General features: G+C 44.3%; 2 protein-coding genes across 2 annotated transcripts; both read left to right on the top strand.

Annotated features, from left to right (window-relative positions):
• The first annotated feature begins 1,029 nt into the window (after positions 1-1,029).
• On the top strand, positions 1,030-1,947 carry LOC132570062 (taste receptor type 2 member 7-like). The gene has a single exon (XM_060236502.1). It carries the CDS (start codon positions 1,030-1,032, stop codon positions 1,945-1,947), a length of 918 nt encoding a protein of 305 aa, XP_060092485.1.
• Positions 1,948-3,325: 1,378 nt separating this feature from the next.
• LOC132570061 (taste receptor type 2 member 8-like) lies at positions 3,326-8,459 on the top strand. The gene is made up of 2 exons (XM_060236501.1): positions 3,326-4,219; positions 8,292-8,459. Exons 1-2 carry the CDS (start codon positions 3,326-3,328, stop codon positions 8,457-8,459), a joined length of 1,062 nt encoding a protein of 353 aa, XP_060092484.1.
• The last annotated feature ends 10,981 nt before the right edge of the window (positions 8,460-19,440 follow it).

Below are 19,440 nucleotides of genomic sequence, written 5' to 3'. Positions count from 1 at the left end.
TGGTGTACTAAACTGCAAAGCTAAAGCCTTGGCTGATGAAGGTTTTTGAAACTGAAACCAGTCCCTTGAATTGACTTTTCTTCTATTGGGCTTATTTACATCATGACGGAAGATCTTTGTAATGAGACTCTTTATGCAGCAAGGTGAAATGTATTTCTAATTGTATATGGATGTTTCCCTTTAAGGGCATTGCGTTGTCATAATATAATTGCTATTATAGGGCTACAAAGTTGCCTATTTGTGAGAAAGCACCATCTTGAAACCTCCCAAAAGACCCTACGGAGAGGACATTCTCTTCTATAAGGACCAAAAAAACAAAACAAAACTTGGGGCACAGTTCCACAAGATGTCCTCCTAATGCAAGCCTTACTGAATGGTTTGGGAATGTGAATACTTGGGAATGTGAACAGTTGGGAAAGTGAACACTTAGGGATCCATTGGAATGAAGTTGGAGCTGGGAGGGAATATGCATTTCCCCTCCTATAGTCCATCTGTGAATGTATTTGGCTACAAGCCCTGCTTGTAAAGTTTCCAGTCATGATAAATTCTCTCCACCCACCCCCATAGTATGTGGAAACATCACTTATTTATATGCACGTTCAACAGTCTGCTTTAATTATTCAACTAATCAACTAATTTGAACAACTTTCATAACACAGTCTTGACTAATCAATAGAGAGACCTTTCAAACTCATGTAAATAATAGCAACAGATGGGATTTGGCAAACATTTGTTTTAAGCCATCAAATCCCACAATGGTATGTGCAGATGGATGCAAAGGTCACTTTTAACATCTCTGTAGAATACACAAATCTGACATGTTAGAGCAAGATACAAATCTGGTAACAGAATCCTTTCTGGTAATATTTGCATCAACAGCGGAAAACAGCTCCAGCCTTTCCAGATGTTTTTGTACATAAATAGGCCAAAGTGGTGTGATCTGTGGTTTTGATAGCACTGAAAAGGTGGCATTGGAGTAAGTGTAAACGTCACAGCAGACATATCACTGTTTCTCCTGCATTCAGAAAGATGCCACTATTTGACTTTGGATTTCTGCTTATAAATACCCTAATCAGAAAGGTATCAAATGGATCTATTGTCCTCATCATTTACATGGACTGGTTCAGAAGCAGAAAATTATCCCCAACTGACCTTATCCTGAGCTCCCTCGGGCTGTCAAGAGTTCTATTGGAGATGGTCATTATTTTGAATGCAACTACTATGTTTTCTTTTTTTAAGCAAACCTACATCCTGAATGAGATGCAGTTAATCATCAACATCATGTGGATTTTTACGAACAATGTGAGCCTTTGGTTTGCTGCCTCACTGAGTGTTTTGTACTTTGTGAAGATCACCATCTTCTCTCACCCTTTTTTCCTCCAAATGAAGCAAATATTCTCTGGACTGGTCCCATGGCTGCTTTTGGGCTCGATGGTCTTCTCTGCTGTTGTGACTATTATTGTTATCACAGCCTGGGGACCTGACTTCTCCATCTGCAATCCCTACAAGTCCCTTTTCAGCAGCAGCAGCAATCCAGAAATCCTTAACTTCACTATTGTGTCTACTGCCCCCAACTTCATTCCAATTGTGATATTTTTGTTATCGTCTGTCTTCCTAATAAGCTCTCTTTGGAAGCACATAAGACAAGTACAACACAATGGAACTGGCATCAAGGATCTCAGCACACAAGTTCACCTGACTGCCATCAAAGCTCTGGTTTCCTTCGCTATACTGTACCTCTCCAGTTTTGTTGCGGTCACTTTGAGGTCCACATTGGCCAGGAGAAAGTATGAGCAGAATTGGATATCTATACTTTTAGGAATTGTGGGTGTCCTATATCCCTCTGGACATGCCATTATCCTGATAATAATTAGTCCCAAGCTGAAACTGACATGGATGCAGACGCTACGTCACTTAAAATGCCATCCGAGTGAAGCATCATCTTAAAACCTCCCAAAGCATCATAGTGAGAGGACTCTTGGAGCATAACCCCACAAGCCATGCTGGGAATTATTAGGAAGGGAATTGAAAACAAATCAGCCAGTATCATAATGCCCCTGTATAAATCGATGGTGCGGTCTCATTTGGAGTACTGTGTGCAGTTCTGGTCACCACACCTCAAAAAGGATATTATAGCATTGGAGAAAAGGGCAAGTAGGATGATTAAAGGGCTGGAACACCTTCCCTATGAAGAAAGGTTAAAACGCTTGGGGCTCTTTAGCTTGGAGAAACGTCGACTGAGGGGTGACATGATAGAGGTTTACAAGATAATGCATGGGATGGAGAAAGTAAAGAAAGAAGTACTTTTCTCCCTTTCTCACAATACAAGAACTCGTGGGCATTCGATGAAATTGCTGAGCAGACAGGTTAAAACGGATAAAAGGAAGTACTTCTTCACCCAAAGGGTGATTAACATGTGGAATTCACTGCCACAGGAGGTGGTGGCGGCCACAAGTATAGCCAACTTCAAGAGGGGTTTAGATAAAAATATGGAGCAGAGGTCCATCAGTGGCTATTAGCCACAGTGTGTGTGTGTGTGTGTGTATATATATATTTGGCCGCTGTGTGACACAGAATGTTGGACTGGATGGGCCATTGGCCTGATCTAACATGGCTTCTCTTATGTTCTTATGTTCTTAAGATGCTCTCCTAATACAAGCCTCATTGAAGTGGTGATGTGAAAGACCTGAGATGATGGTTGCTGCCAGACAGAATGAACTATACTGATATTGAAGAACCAATGCTTTTTTTATGGTAAAGTTCCCCTTCTGTTTGCCCTGCTCTTCATGTGTGGACGACACTCCATTCATTTATGCAAAATTTAATGTTCTGTTTCGAGTATCCAACTAATCAAAACAACTTTCCTCGCAAAGTCAGGGAGTCCTTTAGACAAATGGATAGAAAGGCCTTTCCGATGGAATTTGGCAAATATTAGTTTTAAATCAACAGATCCTACATACATACCGCACCACATCACCCCTTCTGAACTCAGATACAAAGATTGTGTACATACATACCGCACCACATCACCCCTTCTGAACTCAGATACAAAGATCGGTAGACTATGCAAATTTGACATCTCTCATCAGGCTATAGATTTGGTAGTGCAATCCTTCCTAGCAATATTTGCATTTCTGTGCTCAATGCTTGAAAACAGCTCCAGCCATTCCAGATGATATTCTGTAAAAAAAAAAAAAAATTAAACAAAAAATCCCAGAAGGTAGTTGTGTTGCAGTCTGTGGCATTAACATCATTGAAAGGACAGCATTGGCAGAAGCGTGAACACCACGGTAGAAGAAACTCTGATTCTTCTGTGTTCAGAAAGATGGCTTACCTATTGTTGATAACTGGCTTCACACTTCTTGTTACGGAAACCCTCATTGGAATGATAACGAATGGATTTATTGTCCTCATCATTTGTATTGACTGGTTCAGAAGCAAGAAACTGTCCCCAACGGACTTGATCCTGGGCTGTCTTGGAGTGTCCAGACTTATGTGGCAGGCAATAGTGATTATGAAGGTAACCATGACTTTCTTTTTTAAGAGCACCTATATACAGAATTACATTCGGTTAATGTTTATCACCATGTGGCTTTTTACAAACATGGTGAGCCTTTGGTTTGCTGCCTGGCTCAGTGTCATGTACTTTGTGAAGATTGCCATCTTCTCCCAACCCGTTTTCCTCCGAGTGAAGCAAAGATTCTCGGGATTGGTCCTATGGCTGCTTCTGGGCTCAGTGGTCTTCTCTGCTTTTATGAACATCATCATTATCACAGCATCAAACTATGGCTTGTCCACTTGCAATCCCTACGAAATATGCCCAAGCAACTGCACCGATACAGACATTAAAATACCTCAGTCCTGTAAGTACTTCATCATTCTAACTACTGCTCCCCATTTCCTTCCTATTACAATATTTTTGTCGTCATCTCTATTGTTAATAACCTCCCTGTGGAATCACATAAGACATCTGCGATGCAATGGAATCAACCCCAGGGATCTCAGCACGCAAGCTCATTTGACTGCCATCAAATCTCTCATGTTCTTTGCTATTTTGTACCTGTCCAGTTTTGTAGCAGTCACTTCGCAATCGCTTGTGATCTGGACAAGCCGCCAGCGCGACTGGACATCCATATTTTTTGAAAATGTGAGTGCTGTGTATCCCGCTGGACATGCCATTATCCTGATATTAATTAATCCCAAACTGAAACAGGCATGGGTCCAGATGCTGCATCATCTAAAATGCCATTTGAGAGCACAGTCTTAAAACCTACCCAAAGAATGTAAGGCGAGGATGTTACCTTCTGGGCTGTGGACAGTTCACCGAATGGACAATTCTCCTGGAGAGGTCAGATCACCACCCCATAGTCTTCAGGGCATGTGTGCCTCAGAAAAGCAGCACTTTTGAAATGGGAATGGACAGAGGAAAAGAAGAGGGTGAAGAGCTGGAATTAGATCAAGACGGGTAGCCGTGTTTGTAGAAAAGAGCAAAAGTCCACTAGCACCTTAAAGACTACTGAAATTTGTGGTAAAGTATGAGCTTTCATGAGTCATAGCTGGAATGATCTGGGATTAGTTAGACTACAGATGGATCATTATTTACTTATATATATTTGGTTAGTAATTTTTAGTTTAATGTTTTCTCCAGGGAGCTCAGAGAAGAGCTTCTTGTTCTGTCTTCCTCCATCTTATCCTCAAAAAAACCTTACAAAGTAGATTAGCCTGTATGACTGGCCCATGACATTCTTGTGAGTTCCATGGTTAGTGGGGATTCAAATGGATGGCTCTCCAGACCTCATGCCTGTTTGCCTCCAGTTATGTATGTAAATAAACTAAAAATTACAAAGATCCAAAGTCTCCAGTACTCTCTGATCAGAAGGAAATGGGACTTAACAGACCTCTGGAACTTCTTACTGCTCAGGAGAGTTTGGAGGGGGGGGGGTTGGAATAATTTCTCACTTTCATGTACAGATTAACATGATAGCAACAATTTGTGGGTATCTTTAAAAACAGTCTGATTTTTAAAAATATATAGAGAGAGGTTTTTCCACACGGCATTTTGTAGCTGTCCATCAATTAGCAGCAAAATTGCATCAGGCTCTGAGCTTCTGCATATTTTCTCTCCCTCTGCAGTTTTCTAGCTGCCAGGCTGGTTTATTTTCATATAGACAAGCTTCAGTTCCATCAAGTTTAATCTGTTCTAATTTTTTGTGATGACCTTCTATGCTTCACTGTTCTGAATGTTGCTGCACCATGACGTACATTTGTTTTGTATTCTTGAGATGTAGCGATGGTATGCTTAAGACCTTTGGTCAAATGAGGTAATAATACAGGGGGGCTTTTTTTTAGCAAGGAGGGGGATAAAAGGAGGCTCTAATGAAGAGGCTAGGGGTGAAAAATGCTGGACACCCAGGGCTTTTTTTGAGCAGGAACCCACAGGAACGCAATTCCGGCTGGCTTGGTGTCAGGGGTGTGTGGCCTAATATGCAAATGAGTCTCTGCTGGGCTTTTTCTACAAAAGCCCTATGTATGACAACGGTGATGTCAGGAGTGTGGCCTAATATGCAAATGAGTTCCTGCTGGGCATTTTCTACCAAAAAAGCCCTGTGGGCACCAATGTTGTGGCAGAGGGTATTCTAGCTGGGAAGAGGATGAGCTGGGTGAGTTAACTCCCTTCCCTCCCATTCTGCAGTCTCTGGGGATGCAACCCAAAGTCAGGAGCATGATGGTGAAAGGCAGACTGGGAGCGGGGGCAGATGGGGTGTGACAGAACAAATTAACTATTCTATACATTTTAGCTTTTCTTAATTTTTATATTTTTATAATTTATTTAATATATTGTGTACAAGCCCGTTACCATACAAAAGAAAATACTATTATTAAAACAGAGATCGAAGGCAGTGTTTTCACTGTTATATATACATCCAATTTCCATTATCTCTATTCACCATTTAATACCTTCACCTTTACTATTGCATTACAAATTAGATTAGGATCTCAACACTCAAGCTCACATTACTGCCATCAAAGCTCTGACTTCCTTTGCTGTTCTGTACCTGTTTAGTTTTTTAGCCATCACTGCTCAGGCAGTACTGACCTGGTGTGACATGAATGGCACTTGGCTGTTTAGGATGTGGGCAGCCCAATCCAGACACACATGGCAGCCAGCTGCTCAGGCGTGGCTGCTCGTTGGCTTCCAAAGGGGAGACGTCACACCATGCTGGGAGAAGGAAGAGGGGCCCGACGAGTCAGAGAGAACCCGTCGCCATGGTGATTCCGCCAAGATGCACACCATTGGCCTGCTGGCGAGGCAGGGGTGGGGGAGGCTCAGGCTTGCATGGGACCATGGGATTGGTCAGCCCGTGAGCGGGTGGAAAGCCTGTGTCTGAGAGGCCATCAATCCCCCCCACTCCCTTCCACTGTCAGAGGCTCTGCCAATGGCAGGCTGGCAGACAGGGGCATGTGCGGATAAGCAGGAAGTGCCAAGTGCAGGAGTTCCCTGCCCCAGACAGCAGCTGGAATGTGTGTCTGGGAGTGGCCAGACCAAGTCCAAAACACACTACCACCTGCCCCCCCAGTGTTGCCCTGCTGCTGCCCCCCGTTATGTGCAAAGAACAGCTGTCCTGGGGGCTGCAGAATTCGGAGTGAGAGCCGCTGGGCACACATCCACTTCAGCAACCCCTCCCCCCCCCAATTGCCCAGCGCGCAGCAGCCCTGTGCGGTCGGGTAGGCCATCAGCCCGGGCAGGCTGAGCGGCAGCACCCCCCCCTCCCCTGTCCAGCCACGCGGGGGGCAGCGTGGCGGTTCATAGCCCATTCCCCCCCCCCAAGAATCAAGTCTGCCTACCCTCCCAGGCACTCCCTCAGAGAGGCCACTGACAGGAGCGGGTTGCCCTGGAAAGGTGCAGCATATGCCAAGCAGTAGAGAAAACAGAGGGCACAGCTCAGATTTTATTTTTCCGGAACATAGTGCAGCAATTTCTCTGGTGTGCGCTCGGCAGTCTTGCTGTGGGCGAGGCTCCACTCCGAGTTGGCAGGCAGAAGCAGCTGAGGGAGTGGGGGGGGGGCGGTGGAGTAGCACACGTGGAAACTTCTGTGTTGGAGTCCCACCTGCAAAACAGAGACAGAGATAAAGAGCACCTGCAGGGGCGGTGGCTGGAAGAGCAGGCTGCGATTCAGCCAGGCGCTCTCTTAAAGGGACAGTCTCTGACCCACCTCCCTGCAATGGGGCAGCTGCCACACACACATGCCCCATGCCCCACCAGGGCAGACCAAGGGAAGAGAGCAGGCAGCAGCACACGGGAGCGAGGTCAGCAGATGCCCCCTGCCAGAGTCCACTGCCTGGTTCATGTGCCAGAGACGCTCAAACACCGAGCGGTCAAGAGCAAGGGGAGGGGGAGGCAGGGGGGGGGCAGTGGAACATACCCAGCCATGGGCGACAGTCCTCACATGCAGAGCCTCTAGAAGCCCGGAACGTGTGGAGACCTGGAAACAAGAGCAGTTAGCCCCAGGGGAGAGACCTCTCTCTCCCCCTCACAAGGCAAAGATACTGTCAAAGCAACTGTGAGGTGCAAAACCCATCACCAACGTGCCTACCTGTCCCTCACTCTAAGTCCGTATGGCCGGGAGCTCACCAGCAGAGCTTCCCACCACGCGCTCCTCTTCCTAACAAATGAGTTGTGTGAGGCCAGCACAGAAGTATTTCTAGGAGGGGGCAGACCACGATTGGGTGCTGGGGAGGAGGCTTGTCAGCCCGAGGCACAAGGGGATTGGCATGACAATCATGCCACTCATGCCAGTGGCACCTGATAGCTGTGCCCAAGCGTGGGCGGAAGTGAGGCGGAGCGCAATGTTCAGGCGAAGTAGGGGGTGGAGTTGGGAGTGTGGCCAGGCTTAGGCGGCTTCCTGAGCAGTTTCGCCTATGACACGCCCCCCCCCCCAGGGGTTTGCGAGTTTCCACAGCGGTGGAGGCGACCTTTGTTTTTGGTTTCAACAAGTGCCTATGGGGCACGCCGCCGTTTTTGCAGGAGTATAGTTGCGCCTCTCGGGGGGGCATGTCATAGTCCAAACTGCTCAGGAAGCCGCCTAAGCCTGGCCACACCCCCAACTCCACCCCCTCCTCCGCCTGAACACTGCGCTCCGCCTCACTTCCGCCCACGCTCGGGCACAGCTATCAGGCGCCACTGCCCTTGGCGGAGCGGCACTCGGGTGGCCCCCTGCCCACGTACCTCCCCTCTGCTGTGGCGGCGTTGGTCATATGTCAGTGCAAACCCTTCCTGTGCCCACATACAGTCTCATCTGCTTCTAAAAGTCTTTCTGCCCCCGCCCCCTCCTCTGGATTGCTCTGGATTGACTCTTAATTTAGGCAGGGTCTCTAGCTCAGTGGCTGAGTTGCATGTAAAAGATCCCAGATTTGATCCTCAACATCTCCAGTTACAAGAATCAAGATGTAGATTATAGGAAACGCCTCTGCTTGAGAGTATTATATGGTTACAACTGCTATAGGTTTTTTTAAAATGTAGGATAATGCAGATAATTCCAGCCACAAAACAGCAGGCAGAGAAGGTACAAGGATTAGTTTATCTAGGAGGATCTGTGGAGATGTGGTTGAGCATCTGCTCTCTAATTCAATCACAAACATATCCAGTTACCAGGTAGGGTTGCCAAGTCCAACTCAAGAAATATCTGCAGACTACAGGGGTGGAGCCAGGAGCAAGGGTGTGGCAAGCACAACTGAACTCCAAAGAATTTTTTTAAGTTATTCCACAGATGGTACATTACCCCGGTGCAGCTAAATAAGATCAGGCAGTCCATATCCCCCAAATGTTGGAAATGCGAAAGGATGATAGGATCCTTCTACCATTTATGGTGGACGTGCCATATAGCAAAGAGATACTGGATAATAATTCACACAATGTTAAAAGAAATACTTATGGTAAATTTTGTTTTCAAACCAGAAACCATGTTACTTTCATTTGTTAGAGGGATTGTTCCCCGTGAAGATGAAAATATCACTGTATACATTCTGACCGCAGCAAGAATTTTATATGCTAAGGTTTGGAGATTAAAAGTAGTCCCACAAAAGGAAGAGGTAATTCAGAAAATCCTTCAGGTAGCGGAAATGGACATCTTAGCCAATATGGTTAAAGGAACATCGAAAAGTGAAGCAAAGCAGAAATGGGAGAAAGTATATAATTGGTTGGATAAAAAATGAACTCTATTTATTATGATTTATAGTTTTGATTACATTGATTTAGGCAAATGATGAATTTTAATATTTTGGTGGCGGGTATTAAACCACAATTCACCTCTTCATGTAAGCAATTGAATGGTATAGGATGATGTTAATCCTTTGTTTTACTTTGTGTACTGAAATTTTTTTTTCTGTATATATACATATGTTAAGGATTGGAATATAAATAAAACCATTAAAAAAAAGGAGTAGAAAGATGCTACTTCAAAGGCATACTGAGAGAAGCGAAAGTGAGAAAGCGGTGGGGTGTTCGTCTTTTTCTGCTGATGATTCGCCAGCTTTCATGGCTGCAGAGCCTTGGGACATGCAAAGAACATAGGAGCCTCTGCTGTTGGACTCTTGGTCCCATTGCAAATGTCCCATGCTGAAGAAAAACTCCAACAGGGTTTTTCTGTGGGGGGTATCACTTCTGTGACACCTCTTCGTCAGCCAGAATCAGAGGTGTCACAGAAGAGCGATCTGCAGACACCTCTGCTGGCAAGATGACGGATCCCGGAAGCCTCAACTTCACAATTCTTAAAGCCGGGAAGATGTATAAGCGAAAAGCGGTATACCACTGTTTCGCATGAGCAGCAGAGCGCAATTGAGCGACATGGAAGCGCATAGAGCCCTGTTTCACCTGAGGCATTAACAAGCTGCACAAAAAATGATATAAGAGTATCACCAACAAGCTAAAAAACACAATAGAAGGAATATACCAAAGAAACATATATACGAACCTTCACTAATCCTGAAACATTCATACAAAGTGATAGCTAAACTTCTTTACTGCAGATTAAAGCGGCACCACACGACCACACCTCACAGAATATATATGAACAGGTGTCACACATTATCGAAATCCTTAAAGTTTCAGTACATTCTAAATTCTTTAAATCAGAAAATATCAGACATAATATCCACAGAAATCCACAATAGAACTTACATGCAATTGTACTATAAAAATCATTGTCAATAAAAATCAGTGCTACAAAAAACACGAAAGATCCCAATCATTGTTCAATCCATTGGGTGTTAAGGAGTTCATTTTGAAAATCCAACACATTTCCTGCCTGAGCAACCATTTATGGAGATCTACTTTGCCCTGAAGTCGTGGAGGAAATTTTTCCAAAACAAAAAACCTCAAATCATTAGGATCATGTCCAAGTTGGTGAAAATGCTTAGTGAGAGGAGCCTCAGAAATTAAATTTTTTACACGAGACTTGTGTTCCAAGATATGTGTCCTAACAGCACGTCTTGTACTGCTACAGTAAATTTTTAAACGAGGACACAAAATAATATAAACATAAGCTTTAGTTGAACAAGTAGTAGTATCATGTAAAGTGACCTTGAAGCCTGTAGAAGGATGTTTAAAGTCTTTTAAATCCAAAGATTAAGCGGAACAAACCCCGCATTTATGATGTCCTCCAATCCCTTTAACCATTGATATTCTCTTAAAATCAGATCGAATCAGAGAACCTGACAAATTTCTAGTTCTCCTATAACCTGTTTTGGGAAAGGTATCACACCCAGGAAGGTATCTCACTAAAAACCAAAAAATTTTAAGGACATTTTGGATAGAATAAGCTAAAGGGGAAAATTGAAAAACACATGTCAGTCTGTTTTTTACTCTCGCTTTCTGTTCTACATTACCATTACGTTTAGAAAACATAGTACTTCTAGACATATTATTAACCCGCTTGAAGAAAAGGGGCTTCCAATGGAAACCCCTTTGACTTGTACATAAAATGAATCCTCAAATCGAAAAAAAAATATGCTCAAAAATTATATCTATGAACTCAAGTAGAAAATGAGTAGGAGGAAGGTGTTCCTCTCTAGAGTCTAAGATGTTCTCCAACACAAGTCTCACCTCATCGTGGGGAATATTAGTATATAACATTGACATCAAGGGAAACCAACCTTGCATTTTCTGTTACTTGAAACCCTTCTATTTTAGCAATAAAATCAGTGGTATCCAAGGGAAGCCCCTTTTCTCCTAGTGTTGCCTGTTTGTTTACGGATTATATGGAGAAAGAGTTTTATTGTAATGCTTTGGTTAATCCATTTTTCTCTTCTGTATTATGGTTTCAGCATTATATTGTTGATGTCATGGCCATTTTTTCTGATGCTGACAAAGTGGGTCCGTGGATGGATAGATAGATAGATAGATAGATAGATAGATAGATAGATAGATAGATAGATAGATAGATAGATGAATTTATTGTCATTGTTCTCAACAAAAAGAGAGCAACGAAATGAGGTGCTCTTCCACAAACATACCAACACATCAAACACACATATTCATAAACCATTTAAATACATCTGAAACCATTAAACCATTAAAACCATTTAAATACATCTAAAACGGATAAACATTCATAAAACCATTTAAACCATTAAATAAACATTCATAAAACCATTAATATATATATATATATATATATTATATATATATATAAAACCATTAAACATTCATAAAACCATTAAAACCATTTAAACCATTAAATACATCTAAAACAGATAATCCTTCATAACCCTGCATTTAACCTAACCACAGCACTTGGATAGAAACTGTCCTTAAATCTGTTTGTCCTAGCCTTCAACACTCTATATCGTCTACCTGACGGTAAGATCTCAAAAAGCAAATGGCCCAGATGTGTATGGTCCCTTAGGATCATTTGTATCTTCCTTTTACATGCCATATTATACAGATCCACCAATGAGGGGAGAGAACATCCACAAATCTTTTGTGCTCTTCTCGTCACTCTTTGGAGCACCCTTCTCTCTGCTTCCGTGCAGCTCCCAAACCACGCGCAGAGGCAGTAAGATAAAATGCTCTCAATGGAACTACGATAAAAGGCAACCAGCAGACTCCCTGACAGTTGTAGTGATCTTAAGAGTCTTAAGTAGTATAGTCGTTGCTGGGCCTTTTTCTCTAGAGCTAAAGTATTTGCCCCCCATGTTAGATCCTGTTTCATGGTAATTCCCAGAAACTTCCATTCTGTCACCTGTTCTACCATAACACCATCAATAAACAACGGCTGGGTGTCCAAACTACTCTTCCTGTAATCCACTATAATTTCCTTCGTCTTATTTATATTTAAAATAAGATTATTTACTTTACACCAAAGGGACAGCTGTTGAACTTCCCTCCTGTACGCAGATTAGATGAACAGTATCCATCCATCTATTCAGTTTAGTCACAAGGTTGATAATCTTTGGCCTTTTGGACACGGTAGTTTTTAAATTACAGGATAATACTTTAGCTGTTAGACCGTATTGTAAATCTATTGATAAATCTCTTCCATTAAAATTTGATAGTTGTCATCTACCTATTTAAAAAAGAGCTTGCCGGTTTCGCAGCTCATAAGGGCTAAACGTAATTCTACAAATAGGGAAGACTATGAGATGGAGAAAACTCATATTTATACCCAATTTGTCTCATGCGGATACCCCAAACATATACTCAACGCAGCTTGCAAGCGGGTTAATAATATATCTAGACGTTCTATGTTTTCTAAACATAATGGTAATGTAGAACAGACAGCGAGAGTAAAAAACAGACTAACATGTGCTTTTCAATTTTCCCCTTTAGCTTATTCTATCCAAAATGTCCTTAAAAACTTTTGGTTTTTAGTGAGATACCTTCCTGGGTGTGATATCTTCCTGGGTGTGACTAAAGCTTGTGTTATATTATTTTGTGTCCTTGTTTAAAAATTTACTGTGGCAGTACAAGACGTGCTGTTAGGACACGTGTCTTGGAACACAAGTCTCGTGTAAAAAATTTAATTTCTGAGGCTCCTCTCACTGAGCATTTTCACCAACTTGGACATGATCCTAATGATTTGAGGTTTTTTGTTTTGGAAAAATTTCCTCCACAACTTCAGGGCAAAGTAGATCTCCATAAATGGTTGCTCAGGCAGGAAATGTGTTGGATTTTCAAATTGAACTCCTTAACACCCAATAGATTGAACAATGTTTGGGATCTTTCATGTTTTTTGTAGCACTGATTTTTATTGACAATGATTTTTATAGTGCAATTGCATGTAAGTTCTATTGTGGATTTCTGTGGATATTATGTCTGATATTTTCTGATTTAAAGAGTTTAGAATGTACTGAAACTATAAGGATTTAGGTAATGTGTGACACCTGTTCATATATATTCTGTGAGGTGTGGTCGTGTGGTGCCGCTTTAATCTGCAGTAAAGAAGTTTAGCTTTTGCTTTGTATGAATGTTTCAGGATTAGTGAAGGCTCGTATGTATATTTCTTTGGTATATTCTTTCTATTGTGTTTTTTAGCTTGTTGGTGATACTCTTATATCATTTTTTGTGCAGCTTGTTAAAGCCTCAGGTGAAACAGGGCTCTATGAACATATGAAGCTGCCTTATACTGAATCAGACCTTTGGTCCATCAAAGTCAGTATTGTCTTCTCAGACTGGCAGCGGCTCTCCAGGGTCTCAAGCTGAGGTTTTTCACACCTATTTGCCTGGACCCTTTTTTGGAGATGCCAGGGATTGAACCTGGGACCTTCTGCTTCCCAAGCAGATGCTCTACCACTGAGCCACCATCCCTCTATGCACTTCCATGTTGCTCAATTGTGCTCTGCTGCTCATGTGAAACAGCGGTGTACCGCTTTTCGCTTATACACCTTCCCAGCTTTAAGAATTGCGAAGTTGCGCTGTGTTGCCTTAGCGGAATAACACTGTGAATTTTTCTATATACACTTTCCTGGCTGAGAGGATTATCTTCTTGGAATTTTACTTCATGGCTTTTCAAGGGTTTCCCCGGACTTCTATCAACAAGAAAGGAACTTCTGATTGAAAGATAAGATTTGTTTTCGGGGATCTTTTTCTTGTCTTTGTCTATGGTTTTGTAATTATGTATTACAAGTATTGTCTCTTTATTAAGTACCTTTTTTTGGACCATAAGACGCACTTTCCCCCCCAAAAAAGTGGGGGGGAAAGTGTGTGCGTCTTATGGTCCGAAGGTACATACCTTCCGGGGGGGCAATCCACTGCCTCTGCCTCCGATCTGGCGCTTTCCCCGTGCCTGCCTGCCTGGCTCCATCTTCTTCAGGCAAGTGCCGGGATTGCTCCACGTGGCCCCACCGCAAATCACAGCTGAAGCCAGGCACACAGGCAAGGAGGAAGCACCCGCCCCCTTCACAAACCCAGCGCTTCGCGAGCGCCGGCTGTGGAGAGGGCAGCGTGCTTCCTCCTTGTCTGTCTGCCTGGCTCCACCTCTGATGTTTAAAGCAAGCGCTGGGATCGGAGGGCGGAGGCAGCATACATGTTCACCAGATGAACATGCCTTGTTCGAATCTCTTAATTATTTGTGGGAAATGTTCCTAATCAGATTAACTTGCTGCTCCTGGCCAGGTATGTTTTGAACACAGTATCGTGCTGAACAACTTTGTGACAGTGTAATAACCACTTGGTCATTGCCACTGATGGCTGTTTTTTGCCCAGTCTGAGAACCAAACCTCCATGACCACTGCAGATGGGGCAGCATTTCCCAGGGTCAATGACAGCTCACAAAATTGACAGACTTGTGCAAAACCCCGAATGATTTGCCATTCATCCCCTTTGCACCTGCATAGTCAAATTCATTGCCCAAAGTCAACAGATTCCATTTCCTACTATCTCTGCCTGCCCAATTTCTGGCACGTATTCAGGAACTAATAGAAGGAGTAGTAGGATCCATGGGCAGAAATCAGAGAGACTAAGTAGTAAATAATGAATCACAAAACAACAAATTTTAACCACCCTTTGTGACGCGAGCTGAGTTGCAGCTCACCTAACCTCAGGGCGTACCCTCGGGGACTCGCCCATTAAAGTGTGACTGCTTGTGGAGCAAAATTGTTTATTATTTATTTATTTATTTATTACTTTATATTTATATCCCGCCCTCTCCGCAAGCGGACTCAGGGCGGCTTGTTCATTAACATTGCTCCTCAAAATTGCTCATAAACATTGCAAGAGGGCAGGGGAGGTTTCTGGCTTCCCTCCTGTGCTGTTTTCCTAAGGAAAAAAATCAGCCACGAAGGGGCCCATTTTCCCCTTTGTCAATGTTGTGTCCTGCTTTGAGGTCCCGGAATTCCCAACACAGCACGGCTACAGGCACTGAGGTGACCAGTGGGAGGGACAAAGGTAATCCACCTATGAAGATCTGTGGTGGGAAGTTCAACTGGTCAGGATTGGATCTGACCAAGAAGGGGGTTGTTCCGGGTAATGTATATAATAGGGGATCCGGCCCCACCATGTTGTCTTTGTGATGTACTCGTTGCATTCTAAATGTTGCATTCTAAATGTCTCCGAACTCAGTACATTACACTGGTGACGAGGATGGGATCCTAGCCAGGTCCGCACACCAAAGCCTCATCATCGAGTAACCACCAACCTGGTTGGAGACGAAGAAAGCACGCAGCCCAGAGGGGCAGGAGTGCCCACCGCTGGAGCGCCTGCCACCGCCTTCAAGGCAGTCAAAGACATTCTAGTTTCAAAAGAGGTGCTCCATCATTGACGAGTCCCTCCTGGTGATCCTGGCATGCAATGCTTTACTCTACAGGGTGGGCGCAGTCCTGGGTCACCAACTCCCGGAAGGGAGGTCCCCGTGGCATACCACTCCCACCCAAATAGACAAAGAGGCATTGGCAATTGTGGTGGGTGTGTACAAATTCAATTACTACCTGTACAGTAGATGCTTCATGATTGCCACAGACCACAAGCTGTTGCTGGGCCTCATTGCCCCAGACCACCAAACGCCACAAATCCTATCAAAGCACATCCTGCGGTGGAACGAGTTCCTCAACTCATATACATACAAGCTGGTTTACCGCCCTGGCAAAGCAATGGGACATGCAGACGCACTCAGCCGCCTCCCATTGCCCGAAAGTGACCCTGATCCAGCCCCAACTCACCATGTGATGCTGATTGAGTCCCTCCCAGAACAGGCTTTCCATGCCACTGAGGTAGCCTGGGCAACCAGTCAAGACCACATCCTAGCACATTTTGGACTGGGTGAGGAGGGGGTGGCCCACGAAAAAAATGGACGCGGAGTTTAGGCCATTTGCCTCCTGCCGGGAGGAACTGCCCACGCACAAGGGGTGCATCCTCTAGGGTAGCAGGGTGGTGGTTCCCCCTCTCTCCAGAAGCAGGTGCTCAAAGCCTTGCACAAGATGCACCAGGGGATAGTGCGTATGAAGGCTCTAGCACGTAGTTATGTTTGGTGGCCAGGGATGGACAAAGAGATAGAGGGGTGAGTTAGAAGGTGCCTGCCCCGTCAAGAGTCCCGACCAGATCCGCCCAGTGCACCCGTCCACCACTGGGAATCCAACCGCATGCCATGGTCCTGGCTTCACTTAGACTTTGCAGGGCCATACCAGGGCCAAATATTCTTCATCCTGATTGACGCTTACACAAAGTGGCTAGAGGTGATTCCCACCTCCACCCTATCCATGGTTAGAGCCCTACGGAGAGTTTTTTGCACCCACGAGATCCCAGAGACTGTAGTGACGGACAACCGGTACCGCATTTACCTATCGGGAATTCCAGGAGTTTCTGAATAGGTACCTCATCCTCCACATAAGGTCCGCTCCCTTCCATCTGGCCTCTAACGACCAAGCGGAGCACATGGTTTGCATTGGTCACATTGTTCAGGGGGATTGGGATCACTGCCTGGCAGCCTTCCTTTTTGGGAACCAGATCACCCCTAACCGGGTTACAGGCCTGAGCCCGGCGAAACTACTAATGGGCAGGAAACTGACCACAAGGCTGGATAGGTTGCATCATGACCAAGCCCTGGACCTCTGCAGCTCCCCCGAGACCTGAGAGGCCACAAGGGGGTTCTTCCCAGGGGATCTGGTCTATGCCAAAAACTTTTCAAGCAAGTTGGAGTGGATACCGGCCTGAGTGCTTCGGGTCACCGGGTCTCGCTCCTATGAACTCGCTACAGAGGGGGGCCAACTCCTCCATAAGCACATAGACCAATTGCGCCGTCGCACACTGCTGAACAAATTGGCGGGACCGGAGGGGGTGAACATAAGAACATAAGAAAAGCCATGTTAGATCAGGCCAATGGCCCATCCAGTCCAACACTCTATATCACACAGTGGCAAAAAAATTTTATATATACACACACACTGTGGCTAATAGCCACTGATGGACCTCTGCTCCATATTTTTATCTAAACCCCTCTTGAAGGTGGCTATGTTTGTGGCTGCCACCACCTCCTGTGGCAGTGAATTCCACATGTTAATCACCCTTTGGGTGAAGTACTTCCTTTTATCCATTTTAACCTGTCTGCTCAGCAATTTCATCGAATGCCCACGAGTTCTTGTATTGTGAGAACGGGAGAAAAGTACTTCTTTCTCTACTTTCTCCATCCCATGCATTATCTTGTAAACCTCTATCATGTCACCTCACAGTCGACGTTTCTCCAAGCTAAAGAGTCCCAAGCGTTTCAACCTTTCTTCATAGGGAAAGTGTTCCAGCCCTTTAATCATTTTAGTTGCCCTTTTCTGGACTTTCTCCAATGCTATAATATCCTTTTTGAGGTGCGGCGACCAGAACTGCACACAGTACTCCAAATGAGACCGTACCATCGATTTATACAGGGGCATTATGATACTGGCTGATTTGTTTTCAATTCCCTTCCTAATAATTCCCAGCATGGCATTGACCTTTTTTATTGCAAACACACACTGTCTTGACATTTTCAGTGAGTTATTTACCACGACCCCAAGATCTCTTTCTTGGTCAGTCTCTGCCAGTTCACACCCCATCAACTTGTATTTGTAGCTGGGATTCTTGGTCCCAATGTGCATTACTTTGCACTTGGCCATATTGAACCGCATCTGCCACGTTGACGCCCACTCACCCAGCCTCAACAGATCCCTTTGGAGTTCCTCACAATCCTCTCTGGTTCTCACCACCCTGAACAATTTAGTGTCATCCGCAAACTTGGCCACTTCACTGCTCACTCCCAACTCTAAATCATTTATGAACAAGTTAAAGAGCATGGGACCCAGTACCGAGCCCTGCGGCACCCCACTGCTTACCGTCCTCCACTGCGAAGACTGCCCATTTATACTCACTCTCTGCTTCCTATTACTCAGCCAGTTTTTGATCCACAAGAGGACCTGTCCTTTTACTCCATGACACGCAAGCTTTCTAAGGAGCCTTTGATGAGGAACTTTATCAAAAGCTTTCTGGAAGTCAAGGTAAACAACATCTATCGGGTCTCCTTTGTCCACATGTTTGTTCACCCCCTCAAAGAAATGTAACAGGTTAGTGAGGCAAGATCTTCCCTTGCAGAACCCATGCTGAGTCTTCCTCAACAACCCGTGTCCATCAATGTGCCTACTCATTCTGTCCTTGATAATGGTTTCTACCAACTTTCCCGGTATTGAAGTCAGACTGACTGGCCTGTAATTTCCCGGATCTCCTCTGGAACCCTTTTTAAAGATGGGGGTGACATTTGCTACCTTCCAGTCCTCAGGAATGGAGGCAGATTTCAATGAAATATTACAGATTTTTGTTAGAAGATCCACAAGTTAAACTTTGAGTTCTTTCAGAACTCTCGGATGTATGCCATCCGGACCCGGTGACTTATTAGTTTTTAATTTGTCTATCAGTTGTAGGACCTCCTTTTTTGTCACCTCAATTTGACTCAGGTCTTTCAACACCCCTTCCAAAATTAGTGGTTCTGGGGCGGGCAAAAAGTTCTCATCTTCCACAGTGAAGACGGAGGCAAAAAATTCATTCAGCTTCTCAGCCATTTCCCTATCCTCCTTCAGTAATCCTTTTACCCCATGGTCATCCAAGGGCCCCACTGCCTCCCTGGCTGGTTTCCTACTTCTAATATATTTGAAGAAATTTTTATTGTTCGTCTTTATGTTTTTTGCAATATGCTCCTCATAGTCCCTTTTTGCCTGCCTGATCACAGTCTTGCATTTGATTTGCCACAGCCTGTGTTCCCTTTTACTAATCACATTTAGACTGGTTTTCCACTGCTTAAAGGAGTCCTTCTTACCTTTTACAGCTTCCATTACTTTGTTTGTTAACCATGCAGGCCTTTTCTTATGCCTGTTTGTGCCTTTCCTAACTTGTGGTATGTATTTTATCTGAGCTTCTAGGATTATAGTTTTAAATAGTCTCCAAGCTTCCCCAAGGGTTTTGACCGTATTTACCTTTCCTTTCAGTTTCCT

Source organism: Heteronotia binoei, chromosome 4 (genome assembly GCF_032191835.1).
Source record: "Heteronotia binoei isolate CCM8104 ecotype False Entrance Well chromosome 4, APGP_CSIRO_Hbin_v1, whole genome shotgun sequence".
NCBI classification, from domain to species: domain Eukaryota; kingdom Metazoa; phylum Chordata; class Lepidosauria; order Squamata; family Gekkonidae; genus Heteronotia; species Heteronotia binoei.
This window is presented reverse-complemented; position numbering and strand designations above follow the sequence as displayed.

Coding starts and splice junctions, on each gene's coding strand:
- LOC132570062 (XM_060236502.1), top strand. CDS start 1,030: ATGCCACTATTTGACTTTGGATTTCTGCTTATAAATACCCTAATCAGA.
- LOC132570061 (XM_060236501.1), top strand. CDS start 3,326: ATGGCTTACCTATTGTTGATAACTGGCTTCACACTTCTTGTTACGGAA. Junction 4,220..8,291: donor CCAAACTGAAACAGGCATGG/GTCCAGATGCTG, acceptor GCCCACATACAG/TCTCATCTGCTTCTAAAAGT.